Source organism: Glycine max, chromosome 2 (genome assembly GCF_000004515.6).
Source record: "Glycine max cultivar Williams 82 chromosome 2, Glycine_max_v4.0, whole genome shotgun sequence".
In the NCBI taxonomy this organism is placed as follows: Eukaryota; Viridiplantae; Streptophyta; class Magnoliopsida; order Fabales; family Fabaceae; genus Glycine; species Glycine max.
In genome coordinates this window covers 8,471,161-8,491,616 of record NC_016089.4, presented here as the reverse complement: position 1 = coordinate 8,491,616, position 20,456 = coordinate 8,471,161, and the positions used below count along the sequence as shown (strand labels likewise).

The 20,456-nt window shown below is 31.8% G+C and overlaps 3 protein-coding genes across 5 annotated transcripts; 2 read left to right on the top strand and 1 right to left on the bottom strand.

Annotated features, from left to right (window-relative positions):
* Nucleotides 1-3,605: 3,605 nt before the first annotated feature.
* On the top strand, nucleotides 3,606-8,313 carry LOC100790177 (protein-tyrosine-phosphatase MKP1). Its single transcript, XM_003518613.5, has 3 exons — nucleotides 3,606-6,612; nucleotides 7,389-7,578; nucleotides 8,013-8,313. Exons 1-2 carry the CDS (start codon nucleotides 4,153-4,155, stop codon nucleotides 7,443-7,445), a joined length of 2,517 nt encoding a protein of 838 aa, XP_003518661.1. The 5' UTR covers nucleotides 3,606-4,152; the 3' UTR covers nucleotides 7,446-7,578; nucleotides 8,013-8,313.
* A 2,003-nt stretch (nucleotides 8,314-10,316) lies between these two features.
* LOC100527754 (uncharacterized) lies at nucleotides 10,317-12,120 on the top strand. The gene is made up of 4 exons (NM_001249970.2): nucleotides 10,317-10,358; nucleotides 10,536-10,583; nucleotides 11,276-11,642; nucleotides 11,861-12,120. The coding sequence occupies exons 2-4, from the start codon at nucleotides 10,568-10,570 to the stop codon at nucleotides 11,943-11,945; spliced, it is 468 nt and encodes a 155-aa protein (NP_001236899.1). The 5' UTR covers nucleotides 10,317-10,358; nucleotides 10,536-10,567; the 3' UTR covers nucleotides 11,946-12,120.
* A 3,493-nt stretch (nucleotides 12,121-15,613) lies between these two features.
* On the bottom strand, nucleotides 15,614-18,474 carry LOC100789641 (psbP-like protein 1, chloroplastic). Of its 3 annotated transcripts, none has more exons than XM_006574803.4 (7): nucleotides 18,302-18,474; nucleotides 18,139-18,223; nucleotides 17,687-17,767; nucleotides 17,455-17,537; nucleotides 17,121-17,315; nucleotides 16,219-16,315; nucleotides 15,614-15,822 (listed from the first exon to the last, which is right to left on the bottom strand). In XM_006574803.4, exons 1-7 carry the CDS (start codon nucleotides 18,398-18,400, stop codon nucleotides 15,719-15,721), a joined length of 744 nt encoding a protein of 247 aa, XP_006574866.1. In that variant the 5' UTR covers nucleotides 18,401-18,474; the 3' UTR covers nucleotides 15,614-15,718. The 3 variants fall into 3 exon arrangements, with proteins under 3 accessions (XP_006574866.1, XP_006574867.1, XP_003518660.2); XM_006574804.4 differs by having other exon boundaries at nucleotides 16,219-16,311; nucleotides 18,139-18,226; nucleotides 18,302-18,473; XM_003518612.5 differs by having other exon boundaries at nucleotides 18,139-18,226; nucleotides 18,302-18,471.
* Between the last annotated feature and the right edge of the window lie 1,982 nt (nucleotides 18,475-20,456).

The window sequence follows — 20,456 nt, the reverse complement described above, 5'->3', positions numbered from 1 at the left end:
TATGTAAATGAGTATTACTTACATCTTTTTCTATTTATATATCAATAAAATTAAATGAGTTGAGCACAAATTTTACAAATTCAATATAAATAACTTGCTTATTTAAACTGATGAAGAGATTTTATTATCCTTTATAATTTATATATTAATTATGAAAATATGTGGAATTTTAATGAGAATGTTAAGATGAATTTTAAAGTTTATTTGATTATAGTAGTGAAGAAGTTATTATTTTTTTATTGGTTCAATGAACACACGTTTTTATTTACAGATTATCATATAATACTAGTTTTTTTTTACCTGTGTGATGAACAAATTTATTATATTGGATGTAAATTGTAATAATTAAGAATGTAGGATATCATTTACACTTAAAAAATTTCTCACACTCAAGCTCTTACCCACAGAGGTAATAATTTTAATACACATGCCACACTTCTCATTGGTTACCAAAATACTCGTATATGTATCCATTATTCACATTTTAATTAATATGAAAAATAAAAAACAATATTGATTAAAAATATGATAGTAATAATAAAATTAAAATTTAATTAAAAAATATTTCACAAAACATTATAATGAATATCATAAAATATCACAAAAAATAAAATCCTACTGTTTCCAAAAAAAAAAAAAACTATTCAACGATATTTTACAAAAACAAGATACTTTAGCAAATAAAAAAAAATGTGATTTTAATGCTAAAAGATAATATTTTGTAAAAGGTATTTAAATGTGATTTTTTTTTAATAAGAAACGTGATGTAACTATATAATTAAAGAATGTGATCAACCTGTTAACAAATAAGGATTAAGAAATGAGTTTTTTTTTTATCAATTAAGAAATATGATCTATCTCTTAGTTTTATTATTATTATCATTATATGTGTGGGTATGAGTGAGGTTTAGTACTAAAATACCCTTATCTATTAAAATCTGTAGGTAACTACGTATATCCATTAAAATAACTATTAAGTGGATAATTACACTACTTATCATGGATGGATTTTGCATATAAGTACCTACTAATTTATATTTTTATTTTTAAAATAACTTTTATAATTAAATATCACTCGTGCAAGTTACATAAATAATTCTTTAAATTTTCTATGCTACTATAAAATTTAGTTTCTGTAAAAAAATATTTAGTTATTTAAACTCAATACCGTTAATTGTGTAAAGTGTATATTTTATTTTTTAGTTTAAAAATATAATTTCTTAATTAATTTTTTTATGATATATATGTAACTTTATTTTTAAAAAAAATATTAGTATGAAAAATTTTCAACTGATTACATAAAAATATTATTTTATATAACATAAAAGTAAAAAATAAAAAATAAAAATTATGGTTTAAGCTCCTTTGAATTTATAGTAAAACAAATGTATTTATCAGCTGTTTAAATATGACTACCACTTTTCACAAAAAAAAAATCATTCGAACAATTTCAACTTCAATCAAATATACTTTTTTCAATTAGTTTTATCACAATTAAATATTTTCAAATTACAATAAATTAAAATTTATAAATATAATAAGTTATGTGCATAAAAACTACTTACCCGTATAATCGTCTTTCTATATTGTTTTGTACAAATTAAAAATAAACTAATAAATGAATGAAAAATAATGACTATTTTATATAATTAATCTTATTTTTTAACCCAAATTATTAATATTATAAGTGATATAAAAGAAAAAGACAATCGATGTTACCTTAAAAGAGTAAAATGATAATTATTTTAAAATATTTTTTTTTACATGACAATTATAATTTTTATAAAGCGGAGAGACTAGTTGAATGTACAAATTTAATACTCATTAATGACTAAAAAAATGCATAAAACTCAATAATGAGTTTGTAAATTAATGACATTATAAAAACTCATGATCTTTATTCGATTATTTAATAATAATGTGCATTTAAAACCTATTTTCTATTAATTGTCTGACTAATTAATATAATTAATTAAATCTTTTTATATATAAAATGAATTGTCTAAAATGTCTTTTTTATAGAAAAAAAGTATGCCAAAAATTCCTTACTCTGTTACTCCATTTAGTTCCAAAATAATAGTCTTTTATTTTTTTTCTTAAAAATAATGAATAATTCTTTTAGCTTTTCTTAAGCTATTTTTTCCCAACAATTCTCCTATATATAGTTAAGAAGATAAACAATACTTGCGTTGAAAATAAAACACCAACCATAAAAATAAGTTGGTGGTTAATATAATGTATTTGTTATTGATATATAGAAAGATAAATTTAGGATGAAAAAAAATGTTAGGAACACTTTTTTAAACATACTTTTCCTTTTCCTTTTTATTGAAATTTATTAAAAATAATAAAAAACGTGTAAATTTATATCACATTTAATGATTATTTCTTATAATTTTATTATTTTCAATAAAATTTAAATCAATTAGAAATAGTATGTTTTAAATATTATGTTAACTCTTTTTTTTTTTTTACAAACGTAGTTGGAAATCTGAGAATATTTTTGTCTAAAATTATAACAACTAAAGATTTGCCCATAACCTAAAAGACTATTATTTTGTAATGAATGGGGCATAAAAGAAACTATATGAATGTATAATAACTAATAAATGAGCGTGAAAATTTAAATATTCATTAATGCTACCTTTAAAACCCAATATTTTTCTTTTAATACTTAATAATAAACGCACCCTTAAAATTTATTTTCTATTAAATGTTCCATTGATTAGTATTATTCATTAAATAAATAAAAGATAAAATAATTAAGAGTTTTGCTAATCAATATCTCAAGGATCCTAATTAAGAAATTAAAAGGAAGAATTTTTTATTGAAAATTATATGGAATACATTTTTACTCATCTTAATAAAAAATATATTCTTCTTTTACTTTCTTAACCATGGCTTTTGTATTTGTCAAAAACTAAAAAATTATTGTCTAAAGTGTCTTTATTTTGTGTGAAAAGAAGCATATAAAAACTTTCTTATTTTATTATGTAATAAAGATAAATGTTAGCCAATATTTTTATAATACTGATAAAAAAAAGTGAAAGAATAAATGAATGTATAATAAATAATGAATGAGCCTGCACAAATTCAAATGCTCATTAATGATATCATTAAAACTCATTATATTTTTTCCATGTAATGATGAATACAGATTTAAAAGTTACTTTTTTATTAAATGTTCATGATTCATTCAATATTGAATAATTAGGTTAAATATAATTTTAGTGGCCTATTTTGTCCAATTTACAATTTATTTCCTCATTTTAACGGTGAAACCAACTTTTTTTATTGCATTTGTTAGATGAAAATTAAAGTTCTGAGTTCTTATTAATATTTCAAATGAAAATTTAGTTCCATTATACAAAAATAATAATTACATGTATGCATACTTCACACCTCATATTTAAAACTTGAAAGCCTTAAAAATATGAAAAACAATTTGTTGACTGATAATTATTTTTCTTTCCTTAAATGGCAATAGTCATCCTTCAATTAAAGACTTATGTTTAATTTCTTCCATATATACTTATCCAAGTCTTGGTTGGTCTTCTCTCCTGGGTTGGCATTGCAAGACAAATCATATTCCTGATTCATGTGCCATTTTTGACAGTAAAATTCAAAAAATAAAACTGAGAAAACCCCAAAGACAAAGAAAAACTGAGGTGGCATAAATATAGAAAGGACTCTCCCCACACAATACAAAAATGTATGTACTTACCCTTCTCTTCCCTCCTATGAATAATCACTTCTCTTCCTGCTCTCAACAACAACTCAAATACCTTTCTCCCTTGCCCAATTCCTAAATCCCAGTCCCCCCTTTTCAAATCAAATCCCAATTCCCCTCCCAAACCCCAAAAAACATTCACCTCTTCATAAAAATCCCACCTTTCCTTCAATTTTCCCCTACCCACCCTCTCAGTTTTTCACTTCAAGATTCAGACGTGCTTTCTTTCCGCTTCTCTCTCTTCTTTTCTTTGTGGGTTCCTTTCCCCTTTCTCAAATGCTTAACCCTACGCGGCTCCGATTTCTTCTATTGCCTTCAATGCGCACCGTTTCTGCGTGACCCAGAAAACCTAGGTGCCTAGGGCTCTTCCAACCGTGAGTTTTGCTCGAAATTCGATTTTTCCGATTCTTTTGCAAGTGGGTATGGTGGGGAACGATGACGCGGGCCACCTCTCCGCCTCCCGGGAAATGTTCTGGCGGTCGGCGTCGTGGTCCTCCTCGCGCACCGCCGCCGGAAATGCCTCTTCCGGCGAGGCGGAGAAGGGCTTCGCTGATTCCGGCGCCGCCGACGGTCCCCACGGCCAGAACCGGCGGTTTGGTCCGCCGCCGCTGACGCCTCGGTCGCAGCAGAATTGCAAGGCGCGGTCTTGCCTGCCGCCGCTGCAGCCACTCTCCATCGCCCGGCGGAGCCTCGACGAGTGGCCGAAGGCGGGCTCCGACGACATCGGCGAGTGGCCGCAGCCGCCCACCACCCCCGGCGGGAGAGCTAATGGTAGCAATGGTGAAAGGTTGAAACTTGATTTGTCTTCCATTCAGCATAACAACCCTGATCATAGTAGGAGTAACAATGGAAATGGGCTTGTGAAGAGGGATAGAATTGCATTTTTTGATAAGGAGTGTTCAAAAGTTGCTGATCATGTGTACCTTGGTGGTGATGCTGTTGCTAGGGATAGGGACATTTTGAAGCATAACGGTATCACTCATGTGTTGAATTGTGTGGGATTTGTGTGTCCTGAGTACTTTAAGGCTGATTTTGTTTATAGGACTTTGTGGCTGCAGGATAGTCCCTCTGAGGACATTACTAGTATTTTGTATGACGTGTTTGACTACTTTGAGGATGTTAGGGAGCAAGGTGGGAGGGTATTTGTGCACTGTTGTCAAGGGGTGTCTAGGTCTACTTCCTTGGTCATTGCTTACCTTATGTGGAGGGAAGGGCAGAGTTTTGATGATGCTTTTCAGTTAGTGAAGGCAGCGAGAGGGATTGCTGATCCGAATATGGGGTTTGCTTGCCAGCTGTTGCAGTGCCAGAAGAGGGTTCATGCTGTCCCTCTTAGCCCTAGCTCTTTGCTGAGGATGTATAGAATTGCTCCACACTCACCCTATGATCCTTTGCATCTGGTTCCAAAAATGTTAACGGATCCTTCATTGGCTGCATTGGACTCCAGAGGTGCATTTATCGTGCATATTCCTTCAGCCATATATGTTTGGATTGGTAAGGATTGTGAGGCCATCATGGAGAGGGATGCCAGAGGGGCAGTTGGCCAGATTGTCCGGTATGAGAAGGTGCAAGGGCCTAATGTGATAATTAAGGAAGGTGAGGAGCCTGTTTCCTTTTGGGATGCTTTTTCAAGTTTTCTGCCCTTGATGGACAAGGACAAATCTGGCAACAGAGTAGAAGAGGGAAAAAGATTAACCAGTCAAGTTTTACCTGGTGAGAGGAGGGTGGACTCATACAATGTTGATTATGAAGTTTTCAAAAAAGCAATCACCGGAGGCTTTGTGCCTCCATTTGCTTCGTCAGGTGAACATGAAACACATCTGCCTGCAAGAGAGAGTAGCTGGAGTGTTAAAGTTTCCTATACTGGCACAAAGGAGTTTGTTTCAGCCCCTCGGTTATCCTTCCCAAGGGTTTATTCAGATTCCATGTTGTGTATTTATACGTCAGCAAATGCAAATTTGTCTCCATCATCATCCTTGTCCTCATCGTCATCATCTGTATCATCATCCTCTTCGCCGTCTTATGTTTCTCCAGATTCCATTTCTTCTGATTCTAGCCCTCATTCAAAGTCTTTGTCAGAAGTGTCCCCAGATTCTTCCTCCATAGTTTTGACTTCTATTCCTGTATCTTCATGTTTGTCTAATTTTTCTAATTTGTCAATCACATCATATTCTACTCCTAAAACAGTGTCTAACAGTACAGATGTCCTTGGGGTCAAGTTATCACATCCCTGGTCTCAGTCAGCCTCTCTACCGTTGAAGAAATCATCAACTTCCCTTGCCGAACGGAGAGGTAACTTGTCAAAATTTTTGAAGTTGCCACTAATGAATGATAAGACACAAGTAACAGATAAATCGTCAACTTCTCATGCTAGTCGAGAATATGACATTCTTGTTAATGGGAATGTTAGCTATCTGCAACAATCCGATAATAAAGATTATTTTTGTAAGTCTAACAACCATGCCAAGGATGGAGGTGTGAATTCAATTCAAAAGTGTGAGCTGGCATTGTGTCCAAGCATTGCTGGTAGCATGGACCTCAAGGAATTTAGTCAGTCTACATTGAAGCGAACTAATGAAAGTGGCTTACTGCAGTGTAATGTCGCACAAACTTGGGTATATCACTGGCCCAGTCTACAAAAGATTGAGACATTTGGTGCAAGTCATTTGGATTCTAAAGCTGCTTTTGTCATATTCTCTCCCAGTATGCATGTACATCCAGGAAACATTTTATATATCTGGGTAGGGAGGTCTTTCAATTGTGATGCTTCACAGGTTCACTTAGATATTGATAAACAGACCGATTATGTAAGAATTGCTGACTGGAATCAAATTGGTTGTGATCTCCTTGCTCAGTTTAGTTTGCCAAAGAACACAGTCATGAAGGTATGAACTTTTCCTTCTTTTGTTGCTTCATTCTCACAACTCTATGCATTAAATAAGTTGCTCCAGTCGTGACATGCCTGTTTAGTACTATCTCCAGTCCTATATATAAATTAATTTCATGCCTTTTCTTTTCTTTCTTCTTTTTTTTTTTGGGTTTCTATTCTAGATTAAAACATAGTACCCTCTGACTTGGGCAATTTTTGCAAGGAAATCTAGCATTTCTTGCTATATTCTGTACCACCAGTATCTATCTTTTTCCCGCTTTCAGTGGAATTGATAGCACAAGAGGTGATGGAATCTCTAACTGAATCTAGTGTTTGGTTAATTGTTAGATTGGGGTGCTTTTTAAGATATTAGGTGGGCCAGATGTTGCAACTGTTTTTTCACAAACCATATGAATGATTTCTTTCTTTTTTATTGGAATACTAAACAAAAAAGAGGTGAAATTGATTGACTTTAATTGTTTGAAAGGTGATATTTCATCACTTCATTTCACAAAAATAAAGATGCAGAAACTGTGAGAATTAAGGACAGCACTCTGCTGTAGGATCTGTGGACACGTTGATACCATAAATCGTATTTCATTTCTTGGGAAAGTGATTATAATCCCAATTTTATGGTCAAGAAATCACTCCAACCTTGCCTTGTTAGCATTTGTTGATTTGTGATTTATCTTCTATATATTTTTCTATTCTAAAAAAAGATTGAGTTGAGCATGCACCATGGATTGTCCAAATATTTTGAATTCTCATGTTGATCTTCTTGTCTGTGAATAGGTTGTTAAAGAGAATGAAGAACCTTCAGAATTCCTTGATCTACTGAATTCATTGTAACTAAAACGTTACTAGGAGAATCCTTGGTTCAATTAGCTTCTTTAACCTTTTCCCAGCACCTGCAGCTATCTCTTTGTATGGCAAATTTTCAGGCTCTAATTTGATCTTCCCTGTGATAAAAAAATCCAGCGAGGTAATGAATAGCTGTTACAGTTACTTGTTTGTTCCGAGCATTTAGTTTACTACTGCTTAATTTTATCATGGTAATAATTGATTTTTATTTTTATCTACTTATAGTTTATATTGCATGTTATTAACATGTCTACATGTTCTTTCTCTAATGATAAAATACATCTAGTCTGGATATCACCTTTGTTGTACCAGCTGCATCAATGCGGTGGCTATATTTAAAAATTCATGCCCATATATAGTTAGAGCAGTATTTTGAGTTTGTGAAAATATATTAAATCTCAATTGGAAAGAAGACCCTTATAAGTGTTACTGATCTTGATATATGAAATACTTCCAATTTATAGATTTTTCAGAACATTACTGTTTAATGGTATCCAGGCATGTCCCATTAGTGTTTAATTCTTAAAACTGAGTTTTGTTATATGTTACTTGCAGGAGGTTGCCCAATGCCAAGTCAATTGTAGTAGCTCGGCTGATTGTACAGTGCAGTGCTTTACCACCCCTCAACCTGGACGATTATGTTCAATATACTCAAATTTCATTCACTTTCTCATGTTATTTATAAAAAACAATTCCTTTTTAGCTATCTTTCCTATCCTCTCTCAATGCGGAAAATGGTGTAGTTTATTTGCTTATATGTGAACAATTTCCTGATTGAGAATTTCTAAGTTTGAAACAGTAGCCGGTTGATATAGATTTCTTAATGAAAAAAATACTAGTATTAGATCGGTGAAAATGCTTGTATGATAGACAACTAAAGTAAATGTTTTTACATAATCCCGTGTTCGTAAGTAATCAAACATGATCAACATAGTAAATTCAATGAATGGTTGCGGATACGAGACAAACGATTTTAAATTGGAATGTCAAATTAATGCAATTTCAAGATGGGATTATGCAATGCTCTTCAGATATGGTTTACCGTCGTTTAAAGTTCGGTTACATTTTTTAATTAACTGAAGTAAATCGATTCACTTCTTAATGTTTAGATTCAGTTTGATATTCTCTTAAATGATGAATGAAAATTGTGAGTTAAGTCGATTATTCCTCCCTATTCTTTTCTTTTCTTTTTTTTTTAAAAAAAAAAATTGGGTGCATTTTGATGTTTGAAATCTTTCACCTATGTTACCACCTTTGTCACAGGAAAAAGGTAAGAAAATAATCGTTTTTGTCAAGCACTCCCTAGTTACAAATTTGATGTTTTTTGTACATTGTAAAATCAGGGAGAGTGCTAAAGTAACTGTTTTCAGTATGAATCACGTTAAATGGTTGAAAAAATGGACGGATTCTATGGTGCATCATTGCTTTTTTTTTTTTTTTAATCAAAGACATTTAAGGCATTCCTTTCATAATCAGAGAAGAAATACATGAAGCAACTTGATAGAAGACTTGACTTTTAGCATATAATCTTAACTCTAACTATGGTGCATCATTGTTAATAACCTTTTAGATTAGTATTTGGTTGAAAAAATGAACTCTTAAACTAATTTTATTATATAACATTCACTTGTCAGTTGTTACAAATAGATCTTAAAACCACTAAATTTCTTTTATTAATATTTTTTTTTATCAAACTTGAACATAATTGATATATAAATTAATTTTAAATAAATGAAAATGTATTTACATTATCAAGTAATAATTATAGATTGTTATGTAAGATATTAAATTCTATGAAATTTTAAACAAAAAATAAAATAATTTCTTTAACTAACTTTTATATTTAAAAATAAAAAATTCCCATACTTTTTATTATACACTTGTTTTTTTATTACTAGTAAAATAATTAGTTTATAATTTAATATTAATTAATATTATCTTTGTTTTTTTTTTGTTTTTTTCACACCATAAAAATACTTCAATTAACTTTTTTTTTACAACAGCTTAAATAAACTTTAAAAAAATTAGGTATTTTGGTCTTTTTACTACACTTGCTGGGTGTAGAAGAAATTATGTTGAGTGCAGGAAGAAATTTCCTAGATTGGTCCAAGACAAGGAACAGAAACACACTATTCTTCCTCACACCAATCACCCACACCATTGACGCCTCCTTCCCCTCCCTGCTGCGCCGCGACACCAGACACCATTAATGTCTCCTTCCCCTCCCTACTGCATTGTGAGTTCATCCCTCCCTTCTGTCGTAGTCAACCTGAATCCTTTCATTCCATTGCGCGCCCCCATTGTGAGTATTCCCTTCCATACATCTTCATTTTTTACTACGTTAAACCATACAGATTGACAATCCCTATGGTACATGAGGGAATCCATATAAATCATATGGATTGGCGATTCGCATGGAGTAAACGAACACCAAATTTTTTTACCTGTGATGATGCAATGCTACTCATGAAGGAGGAGGAGAGGAAACTAGGGAGGAGCCACAAGACAATAAACACACACCACGAATAATACAAATATCAGCTTCACGGAAAAGAAGGAGGAGACCAACAGATGCGTCAAAAATTCCAAATAAATAGTGTCTTACAAATTACCAATCTATAAGCTATACGAAGAAAAGATAAAAAGGAAGGAATGAAAAAAAAAAGATAAAATTAAAAATTTTAAAAATATATTAAGTGTAAAAAAAATAATTATTCGGTGTAAGAAGAATAACCCTATCGGTGTCCACCATATTGAAAACTTTACGCACAAGTTCTTTGGGTTTCAAATCTTGGGCCCGACAAGGTTGTTCCTGTAATTTCGTGTTCTATATAAATCACCTCCCTCCTTCAGCTGCTTAACCTAAAACCCTAATTCTACAGCAGCCCTCCGATTTTTAAGGTTTCTTAAGCTCTGATCGATTCATATTCATGCGTTTCTACTAAGTCATTTCTTTTTTAATCTGAATTCTGAAGCTGATATTCGTGTAGCTTTGGTTTTACTTTTTTTTTTTTTATAAAAAAAACAGCTTATGCTTTAATTGCCTAATGCAGTTTAGTGTTATATGTATACATGCAGGAGGTTGTGTGAATTGCTGGTGAGTGATTTAAATGGCTCCTACTAAGGGTGAGTCTTGCATTATTCTTTTAATGTCCACTTCTTCAATATTATCTTTCTATGTATCTATCTATCTATCTAGAGGCTCATGTATGTAATGTTGATATTTATGCTTAGTTGCTGAAAAAGTTAGATGTTTGTAATGGTCTGTTTTGTGCTAAAATATATCCTGTTTGCTGATTGTTGGTTACTTCATTAATTTAGTGCATATTATGGTGAATGCACTATGTTTTTTGGTTCTGTACGCCTATCCTCTAGTGTGTGCTTGTGAACTGAATGAATGTATGCCTAGTTCAAAGAAAATGGATGTGCCCCTGGGTCCTTTCCTTTAATTTTACATGAATGGAGAATATTTTGTTTTTCATGTATACCGGTCTGTTTGGAGTGTTTGTCGAGATGTTGACAAATGATAATGCTAACATGTTGAATTCTGTAGTATTATACTGGATTGCATAAGTATTTTGCTTTCCTTACGTTACTATTTAATTTGCATTTCCTTTCGACTACTCAGTCATAAGTCATGTCCTGCTTTTCTTAGCAATGTATAGTATAAACTTATTGCCCTTTTTTGCTAGTTTGATGTTCTCTTTGCATAAGTATTCACTTTAAGGTTGATGCATTGTTTTATAGACATAGTTGGCAAAGGCTCAAAGTGACACTGGTTTCCTGCTAATGATCTAATTGCTTTTTTCCTTGTGCAGTGGACAATGCCAAAAGGGCTGATCCCAAAGCTCAGGCCTTGAAGACAGCTAAGGCTGTCAAATCAAGTGGTCAAGTGTTTAGGAAGAAAGCTAAAAAGATCAGGACATCGGTTACATTTCACAGGCCAAGGACCTTGAAGAAGGAAAGGAACCCTAAGTACCCTCGCATTAGTGCTCCACCCAGAAACAAGTTGGACCATTATCAGATACTTAAATTTCCTCTAACTACTGAGTCTGCTATGAAGAAAATTGAGGATAACAACACGCTGGTTTTTATTGTTGACCTTCGTGCAAACAAGAAAAAGATTAAGGATGCTGTGAAGAAGATGTATGACATTCAGGCAAAGAAAGTCAATACATTAATCAGGTAATGGAAATGACAACGCATTTACATCTGCTACATGTATATTTGATTTGTTGAAAAAAAAAACAAATGTAGAGAAAAAGGACTAATTGGTTAGCTTACAGTGGTTGCTATTTACTTTTGTCCTTAGAATTAGATTTATTAATATTGCATAGAATATTATATTAAGCAGTATATTTCTTTGTTTTTTTTTACCAACTTGCTTATTTTGTTTTATGCAGGCCGGATGGGACAAAGAAAGCCTATGTTAGGTTGACTCCAGATTATGATGCCTTGGATGTAGCTAACAAGATTGGTATCATCTAAGTTGTACTCTTGATTTTAGCGAAGCTAATCCTTCATTGTTAAGATAGTTGTTCTACATGTTCTGAGTTAGGACTCTTTGTTTTCCATATGTATTGACTATTGTTCATTCAATTTTGAGTTGAGAACATGAATTCAGTTTTATACTAGTATAATTAATAGTATAAAAGTAGTTTACTGACTCCATTGTTTCCAAGGTTTGATCAATGTCCATTTCCTTATATGCCAAGGTATAAATTTATGTCCCAAACACCTGCATAATTAAGTTTTCTTCTTCACTTGGTATGTGTTGTAATGTTGGTAGTGGATAATTTAAAGATATGTTCTTGTTTCTGTCACAGTTTTACCCATATGTAAATTGATTACAGAAAGTTCAACTCATTTTTGCTTGGGTGTAATTAGCTCTCTTGTTTCTCGACCCACACAAATGAAACTGGAGATAAATTTAATCTAAGGGTTTGCATTTGGTTGTGGGTTTGAATTTGGGAACAGTCTCTTTGCATATGTAGGGGTAAAGCTGTGTACAATGACCCTCCTTCGTACCTTTGCATAGTGAGAGTCCTTTTGCAACAGAGGTATGCTAGTTTTAAAGGGTTGTGTTTTTAGTATATTATTGTGTAAATTGATACACTGTAGTGACAAAAATGAAAGTTCTGTTATTGTTAGCAATCAATTAATGTATTAGTTTATATTATTTGAGCTACATCTGGACTCCACATCACAATCTCTGCCCCCTCATTCACCTTTGTTCCTTTCAACCAAAACTTGTCTGCATTAGTCATGATATTAGAATTTAGAATCTATTGATATACACACTTAAACAATAATTATGACATGTTCCTATTTACTTTTCTTTTGCCTTGGTTGCTATTCATGACATGTTTTTTTTACATTTTGAATACCAGACATAGTCAGGTGTCTACCGTGTTTGGTAATTTGGTAGAGACTGTTACATGTCTGGGACATAATATACTGAGAGTGCGTTTGATAAATATGGGTTTCCCATGTTGTATTATATAATCTCTTTTGAAGGTGTCCATCGTTGCCCATTAATATGGATTGTTATTATTTGAGCTACATCTGGACTCTACATCTGGACTTTTTTGCATTAGACACACAAACAAGATTTAATTATTGCAAGTTCCAATTATGGTGGTTGAATACCCGTGTTAGTTTTTTTTCCGTTTGTTGCTGAGGAAAATAATTCATGATTTGTTTTTTCTTTTGAATACCAGACATAGTCAGGTGTCTGCCGTGTTTGGAAATTTGGTAGAGACTGTTACATGTCTGGGACATAATATCCTTAGAGTGTGTATGATAAATATGGGTTTCCCATGTTGTCTTATAACTCTTGGAAAGGTGTCCATCGTTGCCCAATAATACACATTGTTATTATTTGAGCTACATCTGGGCTCTACAATTTCTGCCCTTTACTCAACTTTTTTCCTTTCAAGCAAAACTTTTTTGCATTAGTCATGCCTTTAGAATATATGAATGCTACACACAAACAAGATTTAATTATTGCAAGTTCCTATTATGGTGGTTGAATACCTGTCTGTTTTTTTTCCGTTTGTTGTGGAGGAAAACAATTCATGATTTGTTTTTCTTTTGAATACCAGACATAGTCAGGTGTCTGCCATGTTTGGAAATTTGGTAGAGACTGTTACATGTCTGGTACATAATATCCTTAGAGTGTGTATCATAAATATGGGTTTCCCATGTTGTCTTATAACTCTTGGAAAGGTGTCCATCGTTGCCCAATAATACGCATTGTTATTATTTGAGCTACATCTGGGCTCTACATCACAATTTCTGCCCTTTACTCAACTTTTTTCCTTTCAAGCAAAACTTTTTTGCATTAGTCATGCCTTTAGAATATATGAATGCTACACACAAACAAGATTTAATTATTGCAAGTTCCTATTATGGTGGTTGAATACCTGTCAGTTTTTTTTCCGTTTGTTGTGGAGGAAATCAATTCATGATTTGTTTTTCTTTTGAATACCAGACATAGTCAGGTGTCTGCCGTGTTTGGAAATTTGGTAGAGACTGTTACATGTCTGGGACATAATATCCTTGGAGTGTGTATGATAAATATGGGTTTCCCATGTTGTTTTATAACTCTTTGAAAGGTGTTCATCGTTACCCAATAATATACTGTTATTATTTGAGCTACATCTGAACTTCACATCACAAAACCTTTGCCCCTCTTATCATTTATGTCAAGTTCCTATTATAGTGGTAGAATACCTTTTAGTTTTTTTTTCCTTGGTTGGCAAACAGTTAATATAGAAAAACAATTCATGACATTTTTTTATTTTGAATACCAGACATAGTCAGGTGTCTGCTTTGTTTGGAATTTGGTGGATACCGTTACATGTCTGGGACATAATATACCAAGAGTGAGTCTGATACATATGGGTTTCCCATGTTGTATGATAACATCTTTTGGAAAAGTGTCCATCGTTGCCCAATAATATGCTTTGTTATTATTTGAGCTACATCTGGACTCCACATCGCAAAAGCTCCTTAGTCTCTCTTGTTACTTTTAACCTTTGAAATTGCAAAAGGAGAATCATATATTAGTAGTGCATTTAGGATTTGATTAATAAAATTTAATATAATACTATTCATTGCAAGTTCCTATAATTGTGGGTGAATATTTGTGTTTGATGTAATATTTTTTTGTAGCTAGACTAGTAACATTATTTTTTTCGTTGTTCTCAGCGTATTTGTTTGTTTAATTCTTCTGGATAGTTAAACATATTCTGATACATCAATGTAATTCTGAAATCATACAACCTGTGACATAGTATAGTTGCTACAGGGCCTGTGGTATTTGTCAAGACTATTTGGTGAACATTTCTTGTAAAAAAAAAGGTTGCCCTGTTCAAGATATTGGTGTGATGCGTCATGTACTATTCAACAAACCAAGCTTGTTCTGTGGATATTTAGAGGTCAGCTCAGGATCTTCATTTGTTGGACAATTAATGAGTTGGTAACCTATCGATAGTTTTGGATGGCATTTATCTTAATGCATTCAATATTGTGACGCTGTCTGTCATAGACTGCAATGTAACTTTGGGCAGGCTTTTTGACTCATCACGGTTCCATTATAAGCTTATAACACAGTATAAGATTGTTTCCGAGTTTTCAACCTATGTTACGTGGAACTGATGTCAGTCCGATATTTTGTGATCCCAGATTTGATGTTCCAAGGCTTAGAAAGGAGTTCAAAACTTTAAGCATGAATGTAGTCTGTGTGTTTAAGAATGATTGATCAGAATATCCATTTAGACATAAAACTTACATAAACGGATTGAGGCAGCGAGAGTAAATGCGTAATAGAGCTTTCATGTATGTCGTTCGTATCATTTGTTCTTTAGGTAGATTAATCATAGTTTGCGCTGTGTTTTGAATAGGCTATGTTTAGTTTATTTTATATAAATTCTTTCACATTTAAATTAAACTCTTTGGTTTATTCCAAAGTTGTGAATGTGAAAATATATTTGTATGGAAAAATATCCATCGCCGTTCTCAATTCTTCGAATAATTAGTCTCTGCCTTATAGTTGAGGAATATCTTGTGTTAAAAAAAAAAAAGAAATCCCCCCCTTCTTTTTTATACAATACATTTACTCATTTATTGTACATATATTTGGAAAGTTATAATAAAAAAACAGATAAAACTTGATACTATAAAGCTCAAAATTCAAATGAACATTCTCGCTGAAGAGTTTAATATCTCTAATATGGTGGTAATAGTAATGATCATTATCAAACGTCGAAAATTTTGAAGGATTCTATGACCGTCTGCAGCCTGTCTTTCATCTTCACCCATCTTCTTTCGTTTGCTCCTGTCGTCAAGGTGTAAAACTTACCTACAATTAATAATTACATCGTAAGGAAAAACATCAATAAAAATCTTCTGGAACTAACTACCAAAATGTGCTCATAATGTAATTGATATCTCATTAGTTGTGTAATGTTTATTTATCTAAAGAGACATTTTTATGCCTTGTGGGGGCTAGTTTGATGGCTTTGAACTATGAAAAAATATCTTGCTTTCAGGTAAGCAAAAAAACCTCAAATGTTTTGCTTTTTCATAGTTAAAAAATATTCTAAACTTGGATACAAGATTACACACATTTTCTAATTTTAAAGGTTCAAGGTACTTTGCTATTCTTTATGTAAGTTTTAATTCAGTTTTTAAATATAAAAGGTCAATTTTCAGACTTCATCATGCACTTCAAATATTTAAAAGGATCAAATCATACCATTGCCAATGGAGACTGTGCTGAGAGCATGACGAGTATAGTTCGGAGCCTGAGCAATGAACTCAAATTGATAGTATTTTTTTCCTTCAACATCTAGCTAAAGCATTACATAGATGGAGCGAGCCATGATCAGTGTCTTTGCAGTTATACAAACATAAATACTCACACATAAGAACCAGAGATCAGAACATTGAATGTGAAGGTACTTGATGCAAGTGGCAAGCATTTAGCATAAAAGAAATGTTAATCACAGAGCACGTATTCACCAACAAGATTAGGTACCTTCGGAAAAAAAAAAAAAGAAACAACGAAAACAAATTCAAGAGTAGCATTTTCACCAAAGACAAAAATCAAGAGTATCATTTAGTTGCTTAAAGATTTCCTATTTGACAACAGTAAGTCAGTAACAAAATTCAGAGTTGTTTATGATGTGTTGAACACATTAATTTAACACTCTTCATTAACATTTTAAATCTTCACAAATCACTAAGTTTCTAAATTGTGATTCTCCCTCATGTCCGGAAGATCAAGCCAAATGACAGAATATGATGACGACTAACTGTTCTCTGGCCAAATACACTCAAAAACATAAAAGATTTCTGTTCTTTTTATCCCAAAAGAGAAAAATGAACATTCTTCTTTGTAATCCCATTTCTAACAATTATCTAATATGCTCTTCTAAATTTGTTGGCAATAGTTTTTGTATGAATACTACAAACCATTAAAACTGGTATTCATCTAGTTTGCCGATGTTTAGTTAGGGAAGATGTCAAAAATTCCAGTAGCTTACATTGTCAATCTATAGTAGTTTTGAACACATGAAAGAATTGTTTTTCTCTCAATACATTGTAACATGAAAAATAATGACTACAAACAAGGAAAAGAGATGTAAAATATCAAACCTCTTTTGCTTCTACTATCTTGGTTTTCTGGTTTGGAGGGGCCAAAACCTTTTTTATTAGAGTTTCGGCAACCTCTTGAGGGGACCCAAATTCTGTAATATCCTGTTTGCCAGTTGGTATCACATTTACACTGACATTCTCCAGTGGTTCAATGACATCTTTGAACACCTTATCTTGACCTTCAATTACTACTTCCTGCTCACTCCCCATTATAAAAAAGAGATGAAGGAGCTAACCTTAACTTCCATTTTAGCTTTGTATCAATAAATCAACTTGATATAGATATAAAAGTCACACTGGTGCAGACTGCAGACAGTATTATAACAATACTCACCTGCCAACCAAAAGGGTAGAGAAATGAATATCCATCTTTCTTGTCCAAAACCGGCAAAAATCCTTTCTTATTTTCTGCAGCAACTGAGCCATATCAAGGGTATATCCTCAGGATGTCAGGCCTCAGAATTTAGGAAAGTCACAGGTGTCATAATAAACAGCATTTGTTCCTTCGTGATCAAGCACAGTTCAGTAACATATGGAAAATTTAACTGCTTAAAATGCAATCTTACAAGAGTTCGAGTGTTGGTTGAACAAAAAAACTAATGGGGCAGTGGTTCCAACGGCAATCACTTGGCGCCTTCTTTGTCTATCTGCCAAGGTATGACAAAGGATTAAAAACAAAATTGATAGTCCCAGTTCATGATAGCAATTCAACATTAATGTCTAGGAAACAAAAAAAAAATAAATTCAATACTTACTTACTACCATACAAAGCAAATAGGAGGACCAATAAGAGGATGTTGTAGGAGAATTTAAAATTGTTTGTCAGATACTTCTCTAATAAATTTGTTTACAAAGGTATAGGGATTGCTAATCAAAATTGAAAAACTATTAAGATTTCACCTCGAATAACATGAAATTCGTATTAGGATTTTCTGTGCCCCACATGACACCCCAACATCACATGTAACTTGTTATAAGATAATGACAGGTACAAGTTGAAAATGAAAGAAGAACAAGCCTTGAGAAGTTAAAGAAGCAGAGGGTTCTTGGACTGCTTTGACAATGAAGGAAATAGCATCTCTTCTAGATGAACGAGTGACATGCTTCTGTAACAAAACCATATTTCAGAATGAATAAAATTAGCACGAGTTAAAAGCATGAATGAATGCATGTGTAGGTACCTGAGGGAAAGAGGAGTTGTGAAGCGTTGGGGAATTCTGCAGCAGGGACATCATTGTTGTTGTGTGAGAGTGAGAATGCAAAGAACAAAGTAACGACATGTTATGTGGTTGAGGACTCGCTTTTTGGAAGTTTCACTTATCCACATCACAATCTACAACTCCCTCCTTTCCATTTGTCCTCGTCACATCTTTAATCGAATTATAGAGCTTTGTGGCTTTAATGAATACATATTTACATAATTTTTCTAATACTTATTTTTTTAATTATTTTTTTAAATTAGTAACTTTTAATAACTTTTTGTAATAATATTTTGAAATCAAATCCTCTCGTACATGTACATGCTATATAATGAACGCATATAATTTGCTTTTGTATAATAGATTTAATTTCTAATTATTGAAAATGGGATAAATATTCATGTATGTACTAATAATTTTGTATATCGACTTTTATGTTGGTTGCCAAAGACCTAACATAACCCTACTCCTTAACTTGAGCTTAAAATGGGCTAAAACATATGTAAAATTAAAGGATTGAGAAAAAATTATTGTTGCATATATTGATGAAAAGATAATAGAAAATCATTTATGATAAGTTAAACATATAAAAAGTTCACAAGAGACGTTAATCAAAAGAGTATTACATGCCTTTTAGTCATGTAAAAAAGAGAAAAAGGAAAAACAAAAAAATATATTGTAGGAAGACATGTAAATGATATTTTTGAACTTTTGATTTTTAATTGTGTTGAATGGTAATGTGTAATCTATATAACTTGTTTCATTGAATGAGATAAAAAACGTTGACATTGTTATTATTGTAGTTATATGTTTTTTTCTTCTATAACACGTGTTTTTTTTAGTTTTATAATAAGTTCAATTAATATTTTTCTTTGATTAATTATTCAACAAAAAAATTATTTCCAAGTTTATTTTTGGGACACATGATCTCACCATTATTTAATATTTTCTTTTACATATATTTTAAAATTTCTCAAATCATTATTTTTTAAAAAAAAAAATCGTCCATGTTAAATTACTTTGTTACCTCATTTTTCTTAAAATATTAGTTAAATTTATATTAATTTTTTAATTTTAAATCTCAGCTAGTTATATGATCAAACTAATCATTTCAACTTTTTAAAACTTTCCTCTGTTCTCTTTAAATCTAATTTCTTTATATTTTTTTAGTTGTTTATTTGATTACTTTTATAATTTATTTATTTTAACTTATAAGTATAAATTTTATTCAAATTAAAAATATCGTACAATGCACAAAATAACTTGCTAGCTTGAATTTGATACTCAATTCATTCACGTTACCTGGTTGAATGATACACACCTATGGACCTTGGGAAACATCTTTATTTTCTTTATTTGGGGATTTATTCTGCCATATATACTCTGTAGAGTCAAATGGTGCAGACTTTACTCAGGTTTTATTTTAATTTTTAAATATAACCAATTGACCCAGTATGGTCAAATGATTTAGACTTAATTCACTTTTCGAATTCTCCGTCGTGTTTTTGAAAACAAGAATTGGCCTTTGACTGTGTATTGTTTGTTACATTATAGAATCTTCCTCTATAATATACTATAAAACTACCTGTAATTGTTTTAAGTTTTAAATAGAAGTAATAATTTCTGTCCAAAAAATATAAGTAATAACTAATTATACTGATTTCATTATGTTTTCATCTTATATAGTTGAGCGCCAGGTAGGAGAGTTTGATCCTTATTTTAATTTATTTTTACTTGAATTCTAATGAACTCTCAAGAAAATAAAAAGACGAAAAAGTGAATTGAATAATCGAGATAAAAATATACACTAAGTTCAAGGTAAGAAACGAATTGAAATCTTCTCTAGCAAAGATACCATTACCAACCAACTTAATATCGTGTAAGATTTTTAACCTTTAATTGGTCTTTGCACAATAATTTAGGAAGAGGGAAAAAATTGTAAAGTACAATCCTAATTTCAGTTGTAGATAAAATTTTGTTGTTGGAAAAGAAGAAGATTCATACTATTCTAAAACAAAAGAGGTAGGATTTGATGTTGAAACTTTGAATAAGCTATCATTCACATATTCTTCCACGCCCTCTCTTGTCTAACCAAAAAACAAAAATTGTTAGTCTAACTTTGAATAAGTTATCCTTA

Bases quoted from the DNA above. Each gene is read 5' to 3' on its own strand.
- LOC100790177 (XM_003518613.5), top strand. From the start codon at position 4,153: ATGGTGGGGAACGATGACGCGGGCCACCTCTCCGCCTCCCGGGAAATG. The intron at 6,613-7,388 runs GTATGAACTTTT...GTCTGTGAATAG, and splicing joins CAAAGAACACAGTCATGAAG to GTTGTTAAAGAGAATGAAGA.
- LOC100527754 (NM_001249970.2), top strand. The intron at 11,643-11,860 runs GTAATGGAAATG...TGTTTTATGCAG, and splicing joins AAAGTCAATACATTAATCAG to GCCGGATGGGACAAAGAAAG.
- LOC100789641 (XM_003518612.5), bottom strand. From the start codon at position 18,400: ATGTCGTTACTTTGTTCTTTGCATTCTCACTCTCACACAACAACAATG. The intron at 18,227-18,301 runs GTACCTACACAT...GTTTTGTTACAG, and splicing joins ACAACTCCTCTTTCCCTCAG to AAGCATGTCACTCGTTCATC. The intron at 17,768-18,138 runs GCTTGTTCTTCT...ATACCTTGGCAG, and splicing joins TGCTTCTTTAACTTCTCAAG to ATAGACAAAGAAGGCGCCAA.